The following is a 25333-nucleotide window of genomic DNA, read 5'->3' as shown; positions in this document are numbered from 1 at the left end:
GTGGCCAGTGCAACACACATTCTGTGCTCCTCCTCCGTGATTAACCTGTCAATCGATGGGCTCCCCAGGGTGCTGCGACTTTGTTGAGCTGAGCTGAGCTTGGGAGGTCTTGCACCCTCTGATGCAGACCCTGTGCTGCTGCCCCAGCCTCATGTGGGTCTCTAGGTGAAAGCTGGATTATCCAAATGGACCCATTGAAAGGCAATTATCTGCCCTGGTGAATACGAGCACTGCAATCGGTGCTGCTTCATAATATATCAGCTATTCCTGAGAATTTGTGATTCATGAACTGCTGAGCACATAAAAAGCCCTAATGAAGAAAAAAAAATGAATTGGTACTGGCAAGGGCTGCAATTAATTGGCGTTTTCACTCATGCTCATTACTGAAAATTGTTTCAGAATATCATAGTTAATAGCCTGAATAAGGTAACACAGTAATGTGAAGTGCTGTAAATCTTTGATCACAGCACACTGAGGTTGCTGAGCACCTGGGTTTGTGTGTTTGCAGCTCAGGAGGATTGCTGAGGAGCAAGTTGAAAAGATTACCGTCTATCGGAGAGATTGGAGAGAGATAGTGATCGAGAAAATGCACATCACATGGTGGGCCTTTGCTTAGGAATGTAGGAACAGGAGTAGACCATTCATCCCATCAAGCTGCTCTGCCACTTAATACTATCATGGTGGATAGACCACATCGCTGTCTTTTACTCACACTATTCCCACAAGTCGTTGTGTCATTCGTAATCATTGATCAAACTTTTACTTTAAACATATTCAAAAATTGAGCTTCCTTAATGTCTGTAGTAGAGAATTCCAAAGATTCACAGCCTTTTGAGTGAAAAAAAACTTCTCCTGATAAAAAATCTGTCCCAAATCTTGAATAGACTTAATGACCCAGCCTCAGTAGCCCTCTGCAGTAAAGAATTCACTACTCTCTGAGAGAATTAATGCTTCCTCATCTTGGTTTTAAATGTGTGACCCCTTAATTCAGAGATGATGGTGGAAGTGCCACCATCACTTCCTCTGACGGCTCATCCCATACATGTGCCACCCTCTGCATGAAAAAGTTGCCCCTTAGACAAGATCCCATTGTACTCTGAGGTAACCTTATCACTGTCCACTACACCTCCAAGTTTGGTGTCATCTGCAAATTTACTAACTACACCTCCTAGACTCGCCCACAAGGGGAAACAATCTTTCTGTATCTACCCCGTCAAGTCCCTTAAGAATTGTGTATGCTTCAAAAGGCTGCCTCTCCTCCTTCTAAATTCCAAATGAGTACAAGCTAAGACATAAGACAAGGATGTTGCATCACATTGCTCTAATGCCTTCTTCCCTGCTTGCCTGACTAATTGCATGAAGCATCAAACACAACATGCACACTTTGGGCCTTGAATTATAGAATGATGGATCCTTACCATGGCTTCCAATGTCTACTGGCCTGTACCCCATGATTATCTGGCAGTGGTAGCACAGAAATGATGGGGAAAGGGGAAATGGACTCAAGCTCTCCACTCAAAGAGCTTCCAAGTCCAGGTGGAATGGTTTTCAGCAAGGCCTTCATGGTCTCCTAACTAGTCAGCATCTGCAAAGGGCATGTCAGGAGTCAAAGCAACTCTCTGAACAGCCTGTCTCTGATAAATTGGACAGGTTAAATCTCTACTAAGAAGATTAAAGTTTAGCAGTTGTACAAACATGTGCACATGAGTGTAAGAGAAATGTTCCTCCATGAAGTTTCTGTCACTTAAACAGACCTTTCGGTCCAACTTGTCTACACCGACCAGATATCCCACCTCGGTCCCACTTGCTAGGACCCGGCCCATATCCCTCTAAACCCTTCCTATTCATATGCCCATCCAGATGCCTTTTAAATGTTGCAGTTGTACCAGCCTCCACCACTTCCTCTGGCAGCTCATTCCATACATGTACCACCCTCTGAGTGAAAAAGTTGCCCCTTAGGTCTCTTTTATATCTTTCCCCTCTCACCCTAAACCTATTCCCTCTTGTTCTGGATTCCCCTACCCCGGGGAAGAGACTTTGTCTACTTACTCCATCCATGCCCCTCGTGATTTTATAAACTTCTATGAGGTCACCCCTCAGCCTTTGACACTCCAGGGAAAACAGCCCCAGCCTATTCAACTCTCCATATAGCTCAAATCCTCCAACCCTGGCAACATCCTTGTAAATTTTTTCTGAACCCTTTCAAGTTTCAGACTATCCTTCTGATAAGAAGGAGATCAGAATTGCATGCAATATTCCAATCAGTGGCCTAACCAATGTCATGTAATGCTGCAACATGTCCTCCCAACCCCTGTACTCACTACTCTGACCAATAAAGGAAAGCATACCAAACGCCTTCTTCACTATCCTATCCACCTGCGACTCCACTTTCAAGGAGCTATGAACCTGCACTCCAAGGCCTTCTTGTTCTGCAACACTCCCTAAGAGTTAGTTGAATTAGATAAATTCTACTCTATTCCACTCTTTTCCTATCGTGCCCATTCTCACTGCTGGATGACTGGTCACAATGGAAGAGAAGATGTGGATTGGTGGGGACAAATGAGAGTGTGAAGTAAAAGGAGGTTGGGGATTACTACAATAAGATAGGAAGAATGCCCACTGCATGAGCTCCCCATAACAGTGGAACCCGAGTGAACGCTGGATCCACAAGGGCATCGCTGGCACTCAGAGCAGCAACGGTGGCAGCACACACTGCTTTCCTCCCCTCTTCTTCCTCCTCAAACTGCCCTTCAGCAATCTCCACTCTGCACCTTGTTCCTTGCACAGATCTAAACTTTGCTGCTGAATGAAAATCCTAAGTGTAAAAAGGCAACTTTCGGTGAGAGTAACATGAGCTAGTCCTCCTCCGTACACAGACAAGAAAGCAGATGCGAGCATTGAGTATTTATGGCAGCATTTCCATTAGATTGAAATAATTAACTCAGGTGTTCCTCTGCTCTCAGGGCAGATACAACTCCAAACTTGAAACACGTGTCACAGTATCCCTCCAGCTGAATCACTGCACACCTTGATGAGGAACCGTGCCTCTCAGCGCATCTGCAGTTTCTTTTTGTCTCTCTCAACTAAACATGGAAGCCACTTTTCCTGATGCAACTGAAGGATTGCTTTTAAATCTCCAAGTTGTTCCTAAAACTCACTCATCCTCTCGAGGTTAAAATTCCTTCTCACTGCCCTGGTCCTCAGACATTTCCGTACTGGTCATTTTAACCAAACTGTCGGCCCATTTTATTTAATGGTGTTTTCCTGCCTACTTTCACCAGCGCTGATTCTCAGTGTTTTGCTTCTGAAGTTTTAGATGAACCTGTTCATATGTTAATGTTCTCTGAGTCATAGTTCACGGGCACTGTCCTCTCAGTCACTTGGCAGAAGTCACTTTGTTGGATCTTCCATCTAATGTCAATAATTCCAGTAGGCTGAATAAACAGGTGAGTGGAAATATTCCCCGTTTCCTATTCCAGTTCTGACTATATTCTGACAATAGATGGCAGTGACTCAGAGGTGAGCACTGCTGCCTCACGGCGCCAGGGACCTGGGTTTGATCCCAGCCTGGGCCGACTGTCGACACAGAGTCTGCACATTCTCCTCGTGTCTATACCTCTGGGTGCTCCGGTTTCCTCCCACAATCCAAAGATGTGCAGGCTAGGTGGATTGGCTATGCTAAATTGCCCACAGTGTCCAGGGATGTGTAGGTTAGCCATGGGAAGTGTAGGGTAATAGAGTCAGGGTGCAGGTGGATGGAATGTCCTTCAGAGGGTCTGTGTGGACTTTGTGGGCTGAATGGCCTGCTTCCACACTGTAGAGGTTCTTTATAAATTGGTCAACATCAGGGCTCCGACCCATCACCAATGGATTGCTTTCGATACCATCACTGAAGGGCCGGTGAGACGGTTTTGGCATCAATTACACCTGGAAGAAAGTGACTGAACAAAAACTCTCAGCAATGCCTAGACAGTGTTTTTGGCAAAAAAATCAACATCGCTTTCTAAAACACAAATGGGTTTAACGGACCCAGGAACCCCTCCCTCCACCCCCCACCGTCAAATTTGTCTTACCAATTTAAAGGATTTGCTCCCTTTGCTATGCTGAAATTTGGTTTCCTGTTTTGGTTGTTATGGCAACAGGATATTCTATACCAGTGTAGCAGGATTGTGCTGAGTAGACATCAGGGACCAGGTTCTTTGTTGGTCAGAATTTCAGACTGCATTTGAAATCTGAACCCATAGCTGGAGGCTGCTCCATCCTCAGCGCCACTCAATCAGCTTTCTAGTGGTGCATTGGTAGTTTCCCCACCTCTGGGCCAGGACACACATGTTCAAAGATCCACCGCCCCCAACCCCACCACAGCTCTGGAAGCGTGTGATAACATCCCTGACAGGTTGAGTAGATAATACCTAAAGCAAATCCTCACACCAAAGAGAGGTCAGAATTGAACTCACGTTTTTCTCTTGCCTGTGGCAATCACCCCTTACCCCCTTTGCTCACCTGTCCCCTCCAGCTCCAATTTCACCCCTCTCCCAACAAATACAAACAGCTTACCAAACAAAAGGAACATGCCAACACTGATTGAATCTTTCTCTTCCTTTGTGCAGACCTGCCATCTGGTCCATGTAGAAATATCCATTCTCTTCTGTCTAAATCCAGCCAATTAGTGCCATCTAGCTATTTGACAACAGAGGGCTTCACAGACAAGCCCAGCTCAATGATTGCTGGATATCGACTCATACTCATTTTCCCACCACCCACCCTGACCTTAACCTCTCCCCAGGCTGAGGTTTTGCCTCCTTGAGCTGCGTTCTCTGGATTCTTTCCCCTGAAGCTGCTTGACATTTCTGCCTGCTTCTCCTCATTTAAAAACCAATCTTAAAATCTCTATTTCTGACCCTGGCTTTCCACCTCCCTCCACAGCATGGCACACATTTGCTAGTCTCCTGTGAAGGCTACCGAAGGCTTTTACGTTAAGAGATGTCGATACAAATACAATCTGTTTTTATTTTAATTATCCAGCACATGGTCTTTGCATTTTCACCATTCTGTCAATCCTTAACAATGCTGACTATCCCTCATAAATCCAACAAGAAACAGTCAGCCAGTCATACTAAGACAATCTAGAACACAGTGCAGCCTATGAGGGTTGAGAGATGGGAACCTTATAAGTTTCTGACAAGATCATAGTATCCTTACAATGTGGATGTAGGCCATTTGGCACATCAAGTCCACATGCTTTGTTTCAGTTAAATGTAAAGTTATTGTCCATAGACAGAAATGATTCCTGGGGTCATACGAAAACTTGCCTTAAAGTTCAGAATAATCCAAATTATGCAGGTGTGACATTCCAAACAGATGACAGTAACAAAAGCCCAACCTTCCCTGCAGCCTCTTAGTGTTTGATCAGCCATTTGTGACTTCTTGAGTTGAGAAAACAATGTTTCTGCAAGTTAACCATTTACTTCCTCCACCACAGGGTTAACTGCAATGGATTCAACCTCACAGATGGCACACAGTCACGAGAGAAAAAGGCTGTGAGGAGGGTGCAAAGTATCTGCACAGCTAACAGAGTCAGCAAGAATATGAAAGCTGGAACATAATGTGAAAAAGAGTAAAGTTGTGCATTTTGGCAGGAACAATATAAGCAGCATGGTGGCTCGGTGGTTAGTGTTGTTGCTGCACAGTGCTAGGGATCTTGGTTTGATTCCACCCTTGAGTGACTGTCTGTGTGGAGTTTGCACATTCTCCCTGTGTCTGCGTGGGCTTCCTCCCACAGGTTAGGGTGAATTGGCCATGCTAAATTCCTCATAGTGTGCAGGTTAGGTGCATTACTCAGGGGGTAAATGCAGAGCCACAGTAAATGGGTTTGGGTAGGTTACCCTTTAAAGGATTGGTGTGGACTTAGGCTTTTGCCCAAAACATCGATTTCGCTGCTCCTCGGATGCTGCCTGAACTGCTGTGCTCTTCCAGCACCACTAATCCGGAATCTGGTTTCCAGCGTCTGCAGTCATTGTTTTTACCTTATTAGACCAAAGGGCATGCTTCCACACTATAGGGACTCAATGAATAGGAGGGTTTTTTTAAGGGAGAGAGTCTAGGTAATGTCAGAGGAGCCTTAGTATGCTGTATATGAATTGCAGTAAGTTAAAGGCCTTTATTAAAAAAGCATTCTTAATGTAATTGTATAGAACTGAAGAGAGACCAACATGAAACAGCTGAAGTATTGCACACAGTTTGGTCTCCTTACCAAGAGAAAGATATGGTTGATGGTGGGGGTACAATAAAAGTTCTGAAACAGACATTAGGATAAGGGGATTGTTGGATGACATTTAATTGGGAAGATTAGATTAATTTTATTTTCCCTGTAGTTTAGAAGAATATACAATAATCTCACCTAAACATGGAAAATTCAGTGGAGTTTTGCTGGAGCAGTAACTGGGAGGAAATGTTCCAGGGCTGGAGTATCAAGGATTAGAGATCACAATCTCAGTGAAAGCTCAGCCATTTAGCACTGAGATGAGGAAGAATTGCCTTAATTAAATGGTTGTGAATCTTCAGATGGAGATACCAGCAAACTGAAAGACTGAAGCGACTGGGCTTGTATGCCCTTGAGTTTAGAAGACTGAGAGGGGATCTGATTGAGACATATAAGATTAAGAAAAGGATTGGACACTCTGGCAGCAGGAAACATGTTTCCGCTGATGGGTGAGTGCTGAACCAGAGGACACAGCTTAAAAATACGGGGTAGACCATTTATGACTGAGATGAGGGGAAACTTCTTCACCCAGAGAGTCTATTGTCTATTGTCAAACATAAACACCAGCAAAGATCTACTCTAATTTTACATGCTCCAAATTCTTTGTTATTCTGTAGGATTTTTCGCTTTGAATTTTATGGCAACACCTCATTATTACTTAATAATGGACCTTCAAAGGATATGCCACCTGAGACACAAGGAGAGCATGCAAGGTACAGCCTTCAACGTGAACAATGCAGGACTGGGACTCAATGGCTGGCTTTACTTCTTATTTATAGGGAAGTCCTCACCCACTCCAGCAGTGACAGAAGGGGCCTTAGAAACTTTAATGTTTACCTGAAAGGGAAAGCAGGGCTTCAGTTTAACATCTCATCCAAGTTGAGACCTTTGACAGTGCAGCACTTCATCAGTATAGCACTGGAACACTGGCCAGTTTGAATCTTGAACACACAGCTCCTGCCTCAAGCATGTACTAACTCTGCACTACTGTGAAAACTATCACTATCAGCTGACAGAGGCTGAGGAGTAAAAGAGGGGAAAAGACAGTAGATCTAGAAGTACCCATGGAAACACAGACCCTGCAATGTGAGTTAAACAGTTAAGGGGGTAACAGGACAGACTCCCTCAGACAGTTTTCATTCCTCAGAAAGTTTCAATAAAATAAGCATCCAGGGTCAGTGTCTCTTTCTCCATCTGAGAATCGCCTCAAGGGCTGGGGGATGTTTGCAGTTGGCTACACTGATTCCCTGGAGAACCCAACATCTCAGCCTCACTGCAATGATGTCAGTTGGTTGGTCAATGGTTCCACTGAGATATTAAACAGAGATGATGCTGGTGATGATTAAGGCATTTGTAAAAGTAGCAAAGTGTTTGTGGGATATACGGGTTAACTCAACCTTTACTCCAATAATAGCTACAGAGTATGTACATGAGGAGCTATGTCTCAATAATGTCAAAGCACATGGACCTGAGAGCTGAGTGTAGAAGATACGGACATACCATCTCCTGTATGTACGTAATAAGGGTTGTTAAAGTTCACTGGCAGGCTGTCGTCTCGACAAACTAGCCACGATCTTACCATAGAGAGAGGGGGAATTCTTTCAGTGTCCTGATCAACAATTCCTCTTCAACTACGTCATTCTCTCATTGTGGGATCAAACTGTCCACTTCACCTGATGAAGGGACAGCAAACAGGTGTCATCTGACTTCTGGCCTCAAAAAGAAAACACTCGCCATCTACAGAACACTTAAAAATAACTCACTACCTTTGGAATGTGTGAGAAGTAATAATTTGCTGGATAAACAGTCAAGGGAGTATCATTAGCCCTAACTCTCCTGGGTAACGGAGCAAAGATCAGCCAAAAGTTCCAGTTCCCTCTGGTTTCTCAGCTGTGCTGAAGAGCTGATGCTGCGATAGGCTTGACTGTGAAAACTTTTGGCTGCTTAGCGTATTGGGAGCTACTATCAATACTAGAAGGTGAATGGTAAAGAGGATGAGACAATGACAGCATTCATTATCCAGTAAGATGCCCCGCAGAGGGATAGAGGTGAAAGAAGAATAGTTAGTTTGGATGTGGTAGTGAGAATTGTATAGATAACTAAAGGAAGACCACAAAGAGCAACCAACCACATCTGCTACTAATGTCCCCTCAACAGCCTCTGTCAATAACTGAAACAAGTTTAGCAGCTGTCAGGAAGGGGATGTGCTTTGGGGTGTTTTGAAAGCCATTTAAGAAGCTGTGAAGGCAGAACGGTATCCTTTGGGTGGCACGGTGGCTCAATGGTTAACACTGCAGCCTCACAGCACTAGGGACCTGGATTCGATTCCAGCCTCGGGCAACTGTCGGTGTGGAGTTTGCACATTCTCCCCATGTCTGCATGGGTTTCCACCGGGTGCTACGGTTTCTTACCACAATCCAAAGATAAGGCTTGTGAGGCATGACCTGCCCCTCACAAACCCACGCTGACTTTCTTTAATCAAACTATGTTTTTCCAAATAGTCATAAATCCTACCTCTCAGAATCCTTTCCAGTACATTGCTGACCACAGATGTAGAAACATAATAATTCTGATAATTTGAACCATGCATACCTTAAACAAAGCTTCCCAATGGAGGGTAGGATGGATCGGTTTGACCTTATTCTGAGTTTGATGACTCACAGAGCATGGCCTCTTGCACTAAGTTGCTGGAATGAAGAACTTGGTAAATTGCCCAGAGTGTTCAGGGATGTGTTGGTTAAGTGAATTAGTCAGGGATAAATATAGGATAATAGAGTAGGGGAATGGATCTGGGGAGGGGAATGGGTCTGGGTGGGTTACTCTTTGGAGGGTCAGTGTGGACTTGTTGGGCTGAAGGGCCTGTTTCCACACTCTAGGGATTCTATGATATCATCAATACAAAGGAAACCCTACATGGTGTGGTGAGCCATGAGGTCACACGAGTGCAGATACAGCATGTTCTGACCACAATTATGTTGAACAGATATCAAGGACAAGTCCAGTCATGATCTAATCACTTCATGCTGGAATTCTTCATTCCAGGAACCTAGTGCAAGAGGCCACGTTCTGAGTCGTCAAATTCATGATAGGGTCAAACCAATCCAACCTACCCTCCATTGGGCAGCTTTGTTTAAGAGTTGAAAATGTGTTGCTGGAAAAGCGCAGCAGGTCAGGCAGCATCCAAGGAGCAGGAGATTCGACGTTTCGGGCATAAGCCCTTCTTCAGGAATGAGGAAAGTGTGTCCAGCAGGCTAAGATAAAAGGTAGGGAGGAGGGACTTGGGGGAGGGGCGTTGGAGATGCGATAGGTGGAAGGAGGTCAAGGTGAGGGCGATAGGCCGGAGTGGAGTGGGGGCGGAGAAGTCAGGAAGAAGATTGCAGGTTAGGAAGGCGGTGCTGAGTTTAAGGGATTTGACTGAGACAAGGTGGGGGGAGGGGAAATGAGGAAACTGGAGAAATCTGAGTTTGTTTAAGAGGTGCATGGTTCAAATTATCAGAATTATGATGTTGCCACTTCTGTGGTAAGCAAGGTACTGGAAGGGATTCTGAGAGATGGGATTTATGATTATTTGGAAAAACATAGTTTGATTAAAAATAGTCAGCGTGGGTTTGTGAGGGGCAGGTCATGCCTCACAAGCCTTATTGAGTTCTTTGAAGATGTGACGAGACAAGTTGACAGAAGTTGAGCAATGGATGTGGTAAGGCATTTGATCAGGTTCTCCAAGGTAGGCTCATTCAGAAAGCTAGGAGGTATGGGATACAGGGAAACCTAGCTGTCTGGATACAGAATTGTTTGGCCGAAAGAAGACAGTGAGTGGTAGTGGATGGAAAGAATTGTAACTGGAGGTCGGTGACCAGTGGTGTCCTGCAGGGATCTATTCTTAGGCTTCTGCTCTTTGTAGTTTTCATAAATGACTTAGATGAAGAAGTGCATGGGTGGGTTCATAAGTTTGTCAATGACACAAAGGTCAGTGATGTTGCAGATAGTGTCAAGGGCTGTTGCAGGCTACAACAAGACACTGACAGGATGAAGAGCTGGCCTGAGAAGTGGCAGATGGAGTTCAACCTGTATAAATGCAAAGTGATTCATTTTGGAAGGTCAAATTTGAATACTGAGTACAGGGTTAAAGACAGGATTCTTAACAGTGTGGGAGAACAGCAGGATCTTGGGGTCCATGTACATTGCTCCCTCAAACTTGCCATCCAAGTTTGTAGGGTTGTTAAGAAGGAGTGTAGTGTTTTGGCTTTCATTAACAGGGGGGTTGAGTTCAAGAGCAGCAAGGTTTTGCTGCAGCTCTATAAAACCCTAGTTGGACCACACTTGGAATATTCTGGTCACCTCATTATAGGAAGGATGTAGATACTTTAGAGATGGTGCAGAGGAGATTTACCAAGATGCTGCCTGGATTGGAGATCTTGTCTTCTGAAGAGAGTTTGAGCGAGCTAGGGTTTTTCACACTGGAGAGAAGGAAGCGAGGTGACTTAATAGAGGTGTACAAGGTAATGAGTGGCATAGATAGAGTAGATAGTCAGAGACATTTCCCCAGGGTAGAACTGGCTGTCACAAGGGGTTATAATTTGAAGGTAATTGGAGGAAAATGCAGGGAAGATTCAGAGGTAGGTTCTTTTCACAGAGAGTGGTGGGTGCGTGGGATGCATTGCCACTGTGATGGTAAATCCAGAGACATTAGGGACATTTAAGCGACTGCTGGACAAGCACATGGGCGGTAGTAAATTGAGGGGTGTGTAGGTTAGGTTGATCTTAGATTACAATAAATGCTCGGCACAAGATCGTGGGCCTGTACTGTGTTGTACCGTTCTATGTTCTATGTTGAACGGTCTCAAAACCACAACTCTTCTCTGCTCAGAGCTTGTCCATCTCAGTTGTGTGCATCTTTAACTGTTCACTGCTCATCTATCAAACCTGAACTCCAAGCTACTTTCCAAACCATTGCCCCCACCTTCAGATGCTGCTAAAGTCTCATTTCACTGGAACGTGTACTTTAGGCCCCAGCCTGTGTCCTACAGGCAGCCACCTTTAAACTCCTAAATATAATCCCATCGACAGATCTTGCTAGAAGTTTCAGCCATTCAGGCACCCCTCTCTGAATCATTGTTGCTTTTTGCCTTGCAAAATCCTTCTCCAAACCCAACGGATCCACTGGACCTTTCCAGCATTATATGGAACTCTGGCAGTGTTCAGAGTGAGGAAAGAGGAGGAGTGAAACACCAAGTGAATGCACTGAGATGCAACTAAACAGGTGAAACCATTATATTGCTCATTTTTCAAGGAAATACCTTGACCAATTAGAGTCAATCTGCCTGCTTTAAAACACAAATAAAGCTTGACAGTTAACTGTCAGTCATCATTTAGCTGGTGCATTATCCAAGTTAATACCTCGAACAATCAAAGTGCATGTGCCACCCAATCAGCACTGTACTTCATATTGCAAATATACTGTTTTCCTTCCACAATGGTCTTTGTTAAGCTGTTCTGATGAAGGCAAGGTGAAAAGCTTTGATAAAATATGTCTTTGTCAACAATACTCAAATTCTACATTATCAAGTATGTATTTACAACGTGTTGCTTCAATGCAAAGTTAAAGAACCATCTTTCTGTTTTAACAACATCCAGGACCAAGTTACTGTGCTCCATAATCCACCAGTAAAAACTGAGGTCTGCAGATGCTGGAGATCACAGCTGAAAATGTGTTGCTGGTTAAAGCACAGCAGGTTAGGCAGCATCTCAGGAATAGGGAATTCGACGTTTCGAGCATAAGCCCTTCATCAGGAATGAGAGAGAGTAGCCAAGCAGGCTAAGATATCCTGAGATGCTGCCTAACCTGCTGTGCTTTAACCAGCAACACATTTTCATCCATAATCCACCAACCCTGAAAAGGTGGTTTTGATACATTAATAGGTATGCATAGTGCCCAGTGGAGTATGCACTAGGGATCAGTAACATCACTGAGTTGAGGCAGTTAGCAGACAGCATTTGTGGACCTTTTTCCTACTGTAATCTTAATCTTCAAAGGAAAGAAACAAGGAGCACAGGAATGCCATTCAACTCCTTGATCCTGTTCCAATGGTTGACTCAGTTTGAATTGGAAAAGATACATAAGTACAAGATAAGTACCAAAAAATGATTGCGATATTGATATTCAGTCACATTTTTCTTTTTCAATGCATCCTATTAATCACTGGCAGTGACATCACCACAAGTTCTATTAAATAGGAGAGCTTTACCTTCAATCGTGGAGTCAGCCTGGACCAAGGACAACAAGGCCATTACAAAGACAATGGGAGGCATCATCAAATAGTGGGGTAACAACATCCTTGGCAATGACCTTTAACACTGGCCTGGAAGTCGAGGCCTATACCAGCGTAATAGTTGTCTTCAGATAGATTTACTCTGAGTCTAGAAAGACAAGACAAAAAATAAACAAAATTGAAAATGTGTATATTTTTGGCAAAAATGTCCAACAAAAGCATTGATTTGGTTCAACTTTTTTAAAAAAATTAAATACATGAATTAATTGCACAGTAGTCCAGCCACTGACTGTTCACTTCAGTTCAAAGTGCACCTACGTCCCTTTGCATGAAGGCTTGCAGAACAAAAATTTCAATAATTTGACACTAAATTTCCAAATTTGACTCACACAAGCCATAAAACATTCGAGTAGAATGTGTAGGCATAACATTGGTACACCAAGATTCAGAGTTTAGAGACACGTGACTTGTGCAGGTTCAAGGGAGATCACTATTCCTCTCTAAGATGGAAATATTGATTTTAAGTTGTTAAGATTACCACCTTCAGGGGACTGGCTGTGAGGACTTTGCACATTCTCCCTAGGTCTCTGTGGGTTTCCACCGGTTGTTCCGGTTTCCTCTTGCAGTCCAAAGATGTGCAGGGTAAGCGGATTGGCCATGGAAAATACAGGATTACAAAGAGAGGGGAGGAGAATTGACCAGGTTTTGAAGGTCAGCATGGATTCAATGGGCCAAATAGCCTTCTTCAACACTGAAGGGGTTTTACGATTCCATCCTCTGCGCCCATGGAATCAGCAGGGGCTTGGGCCCAACGTAGAACTGACCAATTCCTTCCTAAGAAAAATCACACTTTTCTTTGAAATGAAACACTTGCACGTTGTTGAAAGATCTGAAAATGTGTTGCTGGAAAAGCGCAGCAGGTTAGGCAGCATCCAAGGAACAGGAAATTCGACGTTTTGGGCATAAGCCCTTCATCAGGAATGGCTTATGCCCGATTCCTGATGAAGGGCTTATGCCTGAATCGTCGAATCTCCTGTTCCTTGGATGCTGCCTGACCTGCTGCGCTTTTCCAGCAACACATTTTCAGCTCTGATCTCCAGCATCTGCAGACCTCACTTTCTCCTCATTGTTGAAAGATCTAGAGCTTGCTTCCTTGGCTCAGTTAGTAGGTAGATTATCCAGTGCAGCACTGAGTCAAGCAAACGTCTTAGGTTTGCTACCAAATAATTAGTGAAGCCCAGGAATTTCAGGAGAGGTCGGAAAAAGTGGATTGAGCACCCATGTGCTCGGACAATGGCAATGGACACGTTCCCTTTCTGGTAATCTCTAATGGAAACAATTTGTGTACAGATGTTTCTTTAGGGATCAAATGTCATCCCCTGATTATGGTCACCGACTGGTCCTCTATGTTAAGTTCGGCTACTTATACCTGTACCAAGAGATGGCTCTGCATGTTCCGATACCTGAGGAAGAGGAGCTATGATGGTCCTTCTGTTAAAACTAGCTTTATTTCACCTAAGAGGCAACAGCATGAGACAGGATCATTAGACATTGCACCGGTGAGGTTAATGCTGCCACTGATACGAGAAGGATCTTATTGTATAGAAAGCTCAGGCTTTTTCATCCTTTCCTCCAATTCAATTGAGATTTAATTTCAAATATTTTTCTACGGCTGGAAGAGAGACAGTCGGCTGGTGTGCAGAACACACTCATCATGTTGAACAAAAGCCAGCAAAGAATGATGACTGCCTGAATACGTTAGCCAGAAATACATAAATAAAAAACAAGGCAAAGTGCAGCTTGCCAGCTCTCTCCACCAATCACCTTCGAAGTTACTCATGAGGTCAAGGTGAAGATTCACATCCATTCAGTGAATGGACTGACAGTCTCAGGATAGATGAATATCCTGGCCGAGTCAGCAGTTTCAGATTTAAGTCCAGAATATTTCATTGTCATCAACCCTCACAGCGCTATAACAGCTAAGATCTGATAATAACCGTGTGCTCTCCCGTTCACAGGACTGGATGGGCTCCTTCCAGACACACTGATCATCGTTCAGGGCAGCTTACAGACCTGGGCAAACCAGGCTGGCTCAGGTTTCATTAATTAGAAACACAATCTGAAGAACTAAAAACCAAATCTAAACATGAGGCATTTATATCTTCAGGAGGGTAAGTCCTGGATCCAACAGTCACCAGGCCATTTCCTGTTTGTTCGGAAACACAAGATCCTTGAGCTACCCCTCATCCATTTAGATCATGGTCAGCTCGACTCCACTTACGTGCTTTACCCTCATGATTTGGAGGCAGAGAATTCCAGTTTCGCACCAAAGTGCTGCCAAATTTCCCTCTATTTTAAGATTATATCCTGACAGTGGAGGTCTTCTGGTGTACTGAATCGTGTCTCTGCCTCTGAACAAAAAGCTGTATGACTTGATGGCTCAAGGAAGGTGTGCTCATCACATGGCTGAATCTCAAATCCTTCCAGAAACGTCAATGGCAAACAGTAAGAGTTAGAGAGATTCCTGGTCAGCCATAAAAATCAAAGCCCCTGTCATCACCTTCCATAACTCCAGGCTACAACATGCTTGTAGATGTCCAGGCTGCCACAGAAACCTGGCCTCCTTGGAGGGTATTTGTGTTGGCTGGCTAGTGAGTCAGATTCATGCTGACAGAGCTGTGGCAGGCAGTGGTTTGACTGCGTTCTGATTGGGGTGAATTTGGATCTGTCTCCTTGCTCTCCCATTGGTGGAGGTTACGTTGCTGAGAGTCGAACTTACCTTCAGGCAGAAGAAAGTGCCCCCACTCTCCATTTCCCCATCACAGGGAACCGTTTCTAGGCAGTAAATTGTAAGGCAAATTTCACAGAGAGCTCCACTTAATAAACAGTACACTGAACAAGTCTATAAAGACCATAAAACATAGGAGTGGACATAAGGCCATTCGGCCCATCAAGTCCACTCCACCATTTAATCATGGCTGATGGGCATTTCACTTACCCGCACTCTCCCCGTAGCCCTTAATTCCTTGCGAGATCAAGGATTTATCAATCTCTGCCCTGAAGACACCCAACGTCCCGGCCTCCACTGCGCTCCGTGGCAATGAATTCCATAGGCCTACCACTCTCTGGCTGAAGAAATGTCTCCTCATTTCTGTTCTAAATTGACCCCCTCTAATTCTAAAGCTGTGCCCACAGGTCCCAGTCCCCCCACCTAACGGAAACAAATTCCCAGCATCCACCCTTTCGAAGCCATGCATTATTTATAAGCTTCTATTAGATCTCCCCTCAACCTTCTAAATGCTAATGAATTCAATCGCAGGATCCTCAGCCTTTCATCGTATGTTAGGCCGACCATTCCAGGATCATCCGTGTGAATCTCCGTTGGACACGCTCCAGTGCCAGTGCGTCCTTCCTGAGGTGTGGGACCCAAAATTGGACACAATATTCTAAATGAGGATATGTCATGCCTTTGCTCCAATCATCCTTTGTCAACAGTATGCTAACCCTCACATACTTCTAGCTTCCCATTACATGGATCCATATTATTTTCCTCAGCTTCTCCCTGTGGCAGACTGTTCCACATGACCCATGTTCTGGATAAGACACTTCTTTTGAACTCTCCATTTCATTTGTTGATGACTGCCTTCTCTTTGGAGTGGGAGCAGGGTGTATTGGGTGTGACAGTTTGCTGGACAAACAACACAGGGTTCAGAATAATACCAAAGCACAATGTCAACATTTTCATGGATGTGGGCATTTCGAGTTCGACCAAAATGGGTAATTATTGCTCATCCCTGACTGCCCTGGAGAAAGCGATTGGCTGCAGTCCATGGGTTGGCGGACCAGCCCACCATGACAGTTGGGAAGGGAATTACATGATTTTGATCCAGCAACTGCAAAGGAACAACCAATATATTCCCAAGCCAGGAATGTTGCGTAGCTTGGAGAGAGAAACCCGCAGGAACCCCAATCCCACCAAGACAGACTTGGGACCTGCCTCCTTGTCCTGTCCCAAGGAGTGGGAGACATTGTCAATCCACCACAGATAAAAGAACTACTTAGAAAACAGTTCAGGATGAAATATCAGCAGGCAATAAGACAGCACTTGCCTTCAGGGACAGTACAAATGAACAAAGTAATTTTATATTGATTAGTTTTGCTCTTTCCTACAGATGAAATTGTGCTCCCTGAGTTTATTCTATCATCATTCTACTTGACATTATTTGGTCACCTTTCAACTTTCTTTTTTTGAGAAAAGTGAGGCCCATTTTGCTTATTCTTTTCTAACAGGTATAACCCTGCAGTTGTGGCATCAGTCTTGAAAATCTTCGAATGTTAACTGTTTTCTCTTCACAGATACTGCCAGACCAGCTGAGTTTCTCCAGCAGTTCTTGTGTCCATTTGTTGCAAACCTTTTTCTCTTGCAAACCTTTTAGTACATCTACATTCCTTCTATAGCTTGGTGAGTGTAACTGTGCACAGTACTCCCCTCGTGGTCTAACATAAGTTTGATACAAGTTTGGAACAGCTTCTCAATTCCACCCTTCAGAAGATAAATCCTTGTGTTTTATGTGGTTTTGTTCTGGTCTAATTCACATTCCCAAATGTTCTGCTATTACTTCCCCAATAAATGATTCCATTACTTTTCCAACAATAGGTGTTAGGCTAACCAGACTATAGCTGCCTGCTTTTCTCCTTCCTCCCTTTTTGAATAGTTGGTGCCATTTTAGAAGTTATCCAATCCTCTGGTACTTCTTTAGAATCTAAGGATTGGTAGAAAATTACAACCAATGCATTCACCGTCTATGTCGCTACCTCTTTTAGGATTCTACAATGGAAGCCATCAGGCTGAGGGAGCTTATCTACCTTGAGCCCCATTAATTTGTTTAATACTACTTCTCTGTTGAAGTTAATGGGACTTAATGGCTGAACTGAAAGAATTCAAGGACCTGGAAATCTTTCAACAGATGTGCAGATTGTAAAAAGAGAGCATGGATAGACTGGGAATATTTTCACTGGAGTGAAGGAAGATTGAGGGGTGACCTTACAGAGGTTTATAAAATTATGAGGGGCACAGATAAAGTGAATAATAAAGGTCTTTTCAAGGAGTTGGGGGTGGAGGAGGGCTTAAAACCAAGGGACATATTTTTAAGCTCAAATCAGAAAGATTTAAAAGGGGTGTGAGGGCCAACAGATGGAGATTAGTGTGTGGAATTAATTACTGGCCCTTATTTCAAGGAGGTTGGAGTATAAGAGTTGGGAAATCTTAGTGCAACCGTACAGGGTGCTGGCGAGATCACATCTGCAGCACTGCGAGATGCTTTGATCCTCTTATTTAAGGAATGATATCATTTCATTTTGGAGGCAGTTCAGAGAAGGTTTGCTAGGATGATCCCCAGTATAAGGAGAGATTGTCTTAGCAAATGTTAAACGGGTTGGAACTCTATTCACTGGAGTAGTGAAGAATGAGAGGTGATCTCATTGAAACATTGAATCTCATTGATTCTTAAGGGGCTTGATGGGATAAATGCTGAGGAGATGTTTCTCCTCATGGGAGAGTCTAGGAGCAGAGGCATCGTCTCAGAATAAAGGGATGCGTATTTATGAGTGAGCTAAGAAAGAATTTCTTCTCTCAGAGGGAAGAGAAGAACTTTGTAACTCCTTGCAACAGAAAGCTATAGGGGGCCAAGTCCTTGTGCATGTTTAAAGCCGAGATAAAAAAAAATCTCGACCAGTTGAGGACCCAAGGGTTTTGGGGAAAATGCAGCAAGGAGGATGTGAGGAATGTTGGATCAGCCATGAGTTGACTGAATGGCAGAGCAGGCACGAGGGGCCGAATGGCCTACTCCTGTTCCTGTTTCTTGTGGTGTTATGACATGCAATTCTGGTCTCCCTCCTATCGGAAGGATGTTGTGAAATCTGAAAGAATTCAGAAAAGATTTATGAGGATTTTGCCATGCTTTGAGCTAAAGGGAGAGGCTGAATAGGCTAGGGCTGAGGGGTGACCTTATAGAGGTTTATAAAATCATGAGGGGCATAGATAGAATAAATAGACAAAGTATTTTCCCTGGAGTGTGGGAGTCCAGAGCTAGAGACCATAGGTTTAGCATGAGTGGTGTAAGGTATAAAAGAGACCTAAGGGGCAGCTTTTTCACACAGAGGGTGATACGGGTTTGGAATGAACTGCTGGAGGAAGTGATGGAGGGTGGTACAATTACAGCATTTAAAAGGAATCTGGATGGGTATATGAATAGGAAGTATTTGGAGGGATATGGGCCAGGTGCTGGCAGGTGGGACTAGATTGGGTTGGGATATCTGGTCGGCATGGACGGGTTGAACCGAAGGATCTGTTTCCATGTTGTACAGCTCTATGACTCTAAATAGGGAAACAAAATAATTATTTAAGATTTCTGTCTTTTCACTGTCGCTGCCAGAAGTTTGATCATGGCCATTTCTCGCAGCCCTAATCTGACCATGATGGCTCATCATTGAGTCGAAAGTTTGCAGTTCTAGCCTCAATCCATGGCCCATGTGTATACTCCAGACTGACATTCCAGGACAACAGTGAGGGACTGCTGCAGTGTCGTTGCTACTTGGTTGAAATGACTGCACCTGCAGCATAGGAGAACATGAAAGATACTGTTGGTGCATTTCACAAAAGACCAGAGGATCTCCCAATTTCCTAGGCAAACTCCTGCCCTTTTAACCACTCCACCAACAAAAACATCTTTCATCCTGTGGTTGCGCGCTGTGTGCAAAAAACTTTTGTTTTACTGCCAGTGCTCTTCAAAGCAATTGATTAAATATGAGGCACTTTGTCATTTTCTAAGAGCTGTGATAAGATGCAAAATAAATGCAATCAACCTCTCACTGGGATGAGGCTGCATCCTATCCACGGCTTTTCCTACTTGATTCATTTGCAGCTATAATGTTAGCCACATTAAAGAGGGGAGATTTGAAAGATGGTAGATTGCAGTGAGACCCTTGCCCCCTCTTCCATTCCCTCAAATACAATACATTGACTTGCTCCCTCTGTAAGGCTAAGGCTGACTTGCCATTACAGTTAAAGAAATTACAACAAGCTGTAAGGTACCAGCCATGGCTCAGCTGAGAACACCTTCATCTCAGCACCAGAAAATTGTGCATTGAAATTCCACTCCAGAGACCAGTGGATGTGCAACAACAAGGGGGTGCATTGGGATAGCTTCCGTTTGCATGTGCCAATGAAACAGGAGTCTGTTTTCCCACTCCAGTCCGCATGAAAAAATCCCATGGTCTCATGGTGTCTTGTTCAACTGTTAACCCTCGCACAACATATAAAATTGGATTACCTGGTCGTTATAACCTTGTTGCTTTGAGGGAGCTTGTTTCGCCAGATGCATTGGAACAGCAATTTCATCAGCTGTAATCACTTTGCAATGTCCTGCAAGGCGCTGCCTGAACAGGACTTGTCTACTTTAGACATAGGGTTGTAATGCCTTACGGATTAATAAATCATGGTTTGAGGGCAGCAGGAAAGAAATCCTGAAACAGCTGTGAAATGTTATCATTGCTGCATTTTGAGGTACATTTACTGCATTACTGATCATACAAATCACCAACAAAGCCACACTGTGCAATCCAGGGTCGTAGCCTGTGGAAAAACATGGGGATTTACAACTACCTGAAATATCTGATTTCCATTTCAAAGCATCCTCTGGCCAAACATTAAGGATAGTTCACATTGTAGCTACATCAATGGAATAATGAAATCTCCTTCACATTCTGCTTCGATCTACCACCACTTGACTGCCATGCCACCTGCGCCTTCCTTGGATACCATCTGCGCCACTGCATACAGCTGAAGGATGTTAATGCCAAGGAATGGAATTTTTCCCAAGGCCAAGACACTCCTAGGTCAGGAAGCACAGTCAGATACAGAATAAATATTCTTGTGCTCAGCTGCAAAAACTCATCAGATTGCAACCGGAGAACCGCACCTTCTCCCTGGATCAGAAAACCATTTCTAAGCAAGCGGCTTCCATTGCCACCAGCCCCTCCCCTGCAGCTTCGCCCATCAACAGAACCCTCTCCACATCGCACAATGGCACCTCAAAATGAGATCGCTAAAAAACCTTAGGATTTGATTAGGTTTTGTGTTAGACTTCTCAGCCAATAAGAATTTGGGTTGAAAGTGAGATAATCCAATGCCAAATCGCCAGCAGGTGAACTTTATAAACCTGGGCTGGATTTATGTGTCTCTGTGCATTGCACAGTAATTTCACAGAATAAAACTGCTGTCATGTTTGAAGCCTCTCTTCTTTTCATGTCATTCCTGACTTCAGCCTCAGAATTCAACAAAGTGTCTAACGTGCTTCTTTTAAATTGAATGGGGAGTGAAACATGTACTTTTTGGGTGGAATTTAACACCCACCCCTGTGACGACCTTGATCCTAGGCCTCAGTCAAGATTGACTCAATTAAAATTTTAATAGGAAGCATTTTAAAAAGGATATTACATTCCAATGAGTCTTATGGCAGTGACATCAATAACTTGCAGTCAGTCCCCAAGAAATGTAACTGTTAGGATTCATGAACCTGAGGTGTAACGCTTACTCAGCGCTTTGTTACAGAACACAGGTCACTGCAGTAACAGTGATGTCGTTACCACAGCCAAAAGCTTTGGAATAAACAGTCCGACGTTTGATTAGAAATAGAGACTGCAGTCAACAACTCAAAATTAGCTTGAGGGCTCTTAAAGTGTCCAAAGAAAGCTGAACAGTAATTATCATAATGGCCCATTTAGGAGTGTAGACACACAACTGCATTAACACTAACCATCTCAGCCTACCAGACCATCCCTTGGAATTGTTAACACTTCCCAGTGTTGACAGGCTGTGCACTGCCTCGATTTTAACTGTAGTTAACCACTTTTCCAGTGATTTACCAAATTAATGTCTTTTCTGAAATGATGATCGCCATGATAGTCCAGTTTGATTTTAAAAAAAACACAGAACCCTCAGATTGGTAGGTCTCAATTTCAATCCGCAACTGTGCTCACCCTGAGTGGGAGTGGGGTTAAACTACGTCTGACCTTTCTGTCTTTCCCAGGCTATAAGGTGGATACAGTGAGGAGGTTGGGGGTGAGGTGTAGAGAGACAGAGAAAAGTCAGTCAGGGCCCTGGATTCTCATCAAATGCCAATTCCTTACAAAAGGTGAATGTTGGAGGAACACAGCATTTGGATTGCCAATTTTAGGGTTGGTCATATTCCTGGAGGCAGTGAGAGAGCTAGTGGCGTAGTGTGATGTCACTGGACTAATAATCTAGAGTCCTAGGTAAGTGGTCTGTTGACACATTTCCACCTCAACACCTGGTGGAATTTGAATCCTGTGAACACATCTGGAATGTGAAACTAGTCTCAGAAATGCTAGTCAAATCAACTATTACCGACTGTCGCAAAAACCCATCTTGTTCACTAATGTCCTTCGGGGAATGAAATCTGCCATCCTTACCTTGTCTGGCCTATATGTGAATCCTAAACTGTAGCTAGGTCCTTAATTCTTGAATGCCCTCTGAAATGGCCAGGCAAGTCACTCTATTCAAGGGCAAGTAAGGTTGTGCAACAAATGCCAGACCATAAAATGGTCCATATCTCATAAAAGAAACAAATGCACCATCTCTCCCTTGAATTGCTGAGCACTACATTGCCAACTGAATGGTGACTAGGCTCTCATTGGATGTCCTGACTCGGTCAAAATAACCTTTTTCTTTCTCATAGCCAATAAATACTTACCAGGAAACCAAGTGCTTGTTGAGTTGCTGGCTCAAAGTGTCTGGGAGATTAATTTTTAATATTTGGTGACTGCAGGACATTCAAAGAGTTGCTAACCATGGATGGAATATCAAGATGCAGTGAACTTGGCCCACATTCAGGAGCTTGGGGTGTGGAAATGTAATTCAGCCTGAGTCTACATCTTTAACAGGACCAGAGGGGAACCAAATGATCAATACTTAAATCCCTAACACCAATGCCATGTAAAACTTTGCTCACACAACACATTCCCAATAACTCTTAGCTCTTACACATGGAAGAGTTAGGAGCGAGAGCAGAATATTCAGCCTCTCAACCATTCAGTAAGATTACGGTGGATTGGAGTATCACTCTCCACTTTCTTACCTACCCCTTACACCTTTTGAGTTTCCGGCCAATCAGAAAATAAAAGTTCACAGTGTAGGGGCTAACGTACATGGATAGAAGACTGGTCAGTTAATAGGAAACAAAGAGTGGGAATAAATGTCTTTTTCAGGCTGGCAGGATGTCAGGAAAGGTGTGCCACAGGGGTCAGTGTTGGAGTCTCAACTTTTACAATGTGTGTAAATGATTTGGATAAACAGACTGTAGATACGGTGGCTAAATTTGCTTATGACACAAAGGTAGGTAGGACAGTGAGTCGTGAACTGGACATAAGGTGCTTATGAAGGGTTTTGGATAGTCTAAGTGAAAAAAAAACACAATATCGAAATGGTGAGAGGTTGCAGAGCTCTGAGATGCAGAGAGATCTGAATGGCCAAGTCTGTGAATCACAGAAGGTTAGTCTGCAGGTATAACAAGTAATCAGAAACGCTAAGACATTGTTATCTTTTATTGCAAAGGGGACTGAATGCAAGAAAAGGGAGTTTATGCTTCAGTTATACAGAGTGTCAGTGAGACTGTGTCTGGAGTATTGTGTACAGTATTGGTTACCATACTTACAGAAGGATATTAATGTATTGGAAGCAGTTAGGAGAAGGTTTACTGGACAATACTGAGAATGAGCAGATTGCCTCATGAAGAAAGATTAGACAGGCAAGGCCTGCACCCCCTGGAATTTAGAAGAGTCAGAGGAATCTTAATCCTGGGGAAGTTGACTGAGTACTGTCAGAAGGATGTCTCCTCTTGTGGGAGAATCGCGAACTAGGGTGTCAGTTTAAAAATAAGGGAACACAAGTGTTCCAGCCAGGCCTTGCCAGGTCTGGGGGTGTGTGCAGCCTTAGGCTTCACTTAGAAGTCACCCTGCAGTGGTGACCTGACTGCGTTTTCCGTTTTAATTTACATTTCCAATAATATCGGTGAATGTGTACTATACCTCATGGACTCACCATCTAGGTTACTCTCCCTTTACTGCTGCTCCTCTCAAAATGGATGGCCTATGATTTGCTCATGACTATGGGGAGTTTGCCTGTTCCCCTTAATTGCACAGGAAACCTGTCTCCGTGCCAAGTAACTGGATGTGGCCTTGGAAGTCCCAAGTCAGTGATTGTTCACCCGGTGAACCCATTTCCCCCCTTTTGGAAACCAGCTCAGGAACAGTTCTGATATTGGTTTCCTATCTTCAAAAGAAGAAATTCAGTCATAGCAACAGAACCTTCGGTCCAAACTAGTCAGTGCTAACCATGTACCCACAGTAAAATAGTTCTACTTGCCTGCATTAACTTATCCAAATGTCTTTTAAATGTTGTAACTGTGACTGCATCCATCATGTCTTCATTCCAAAAACAAACCAGTATATAAAAGCCTTTTTAAGGCTTTCTCCTCTCACCTCAAAAATATGCCCCCATGTTTTAAATTACCCCACCATAGCGAAAAGACCCTTGCTATTCACTTTATTTACACCCCTCATAATTTTATAGATCTCTATAATATCACCCCTCAACCTTTTACGCTCCAGTGACAAAAGGTCTCAGCCTCTCCTTCTCACTCAAGCCTCCATCCCCAGCAACATCCACAGTAAATCTTTTCTGAACCTTCTCCAATTTAATACTATCCTTCCTGTAGTATGGTGACCAAAACTGCATACAATACGCCAGAAGAGGCCTCACCAACATCCTGTATATCCTCAGCATGACATCCCGACTCCTCAGCATATGGTCTGAGCATCGAAGGCAAGCATCCTAAACATCTTCTTAACCACCCCATATACCAGTGATGCAAATTTCAAAGAAATTTCAAAGGGATAAGAAAATTAGGGAAGTAAACACGTGGCTAAGGGATTGGTGTGGGAAAGAGGGATTCCATTTCATGGGGCATTGGCATCAGTGTTGGAACCGGGGGTATCTGCACTGTTGGGACGGTCTCCACCTGAACCGATCTGGTGCCAATGTTCTAGCCAAGAGGATAAATAGGGTGGTCAGTAGGACTTTAAACTTCTGAGTTGGGGGGAAGGGAAAGTGAAAGCGACAGGGAGTATGGAGTTAAATGGAGAGATAAGCAGGAGGATAGCATGTATGCAGGTGGATTTAACCTTGAGGCAGATTAGGAATGCAACAAAAAGGAAGGATACCTTAGGACATCTTATTACTTCCAATATCTCTAATGATAAGAATGTTAGCATTAAGGTACTTTACCTGAATGCTCGTAGCATTCGTAACAAAGTAGATGAACTAATGGCACAGATCATCATGAATGATTATGGTGTGGTAGGCACCACAAAGACATGGTTGCAGGGGGTTCAGGACTGGCAGTTAAACATCCAAGGAATTACAACTTATCGAAAAGACAGGGAGGTGGGCAGAGGGGATGGGGTGGCCTTGTTAGTTAAGAACAAAATTAAATCTGTGGCACTGAATGACATAGGGTCAGATGATGTGGAGTCTGTGTGGGTGGAATTGAGGAACCACAAAGGCAAAAAAAACCATAATGGGAGTTATGTACAGACCTCCTAACAGTGGTCAGGATCAGAGGTGCAACATGTAGCGGGAAGTAGAAAAGGCATGTCAGAAAGGCAAGGTCACGGTGATCATGGGAGACTTCAATATGCAGGTGGACTGGGTAAATAATGTTGC

The 25333-nt window shown here is 43.8% G+C and overlaps 1 protein-coding gene across 1 annotated transcript in view; it reads right to left on the bottom strand.

Annotated features, from left to right (window-relative positions):
• The window catches only part of LOC132828968 (receptor-type tyrosine-protein phosphatase delta-like), a 481828-nt gene that overhangs the window by 321467 nt on the left and 135028 nt on the right, over positions 1 to 25333 (bottom strand). The window contains exon 2 of the mRNA XM_060846203.1: positions 12508 to 12679. Within this exon, the coding sequence (XP_060702186.1) occupies positions 12508 to 12595 (88 nt within the window). The 5' untranslated portion in view covers positions 12596 to 12679. The remainder of the gene's footprint in view (positions 1 to 12507; positions 12680 to 25333) is intronic.

The sequence above is a fragment of the Hemiscyllium ocellatum genome, chromosome 28, assembly GCF_020745735.1.
Source record: "Hemiscyllium ocellatum isolate sHemOce1 chromosome 28, sHemOce1.pat.X.cur, whole genome shotgun sequence".
NCBI classification, from domain to species: Eukaryota; Metazoa; Chordata; class Chondrichthyes; order Orectolobiformes; family Hemiscylliidae; genus Hemiscyllium; species Hemiscyllium ocellatum.
This window is presented reverse-complemented; position numbering and strand designations above follow the sequence as displayed.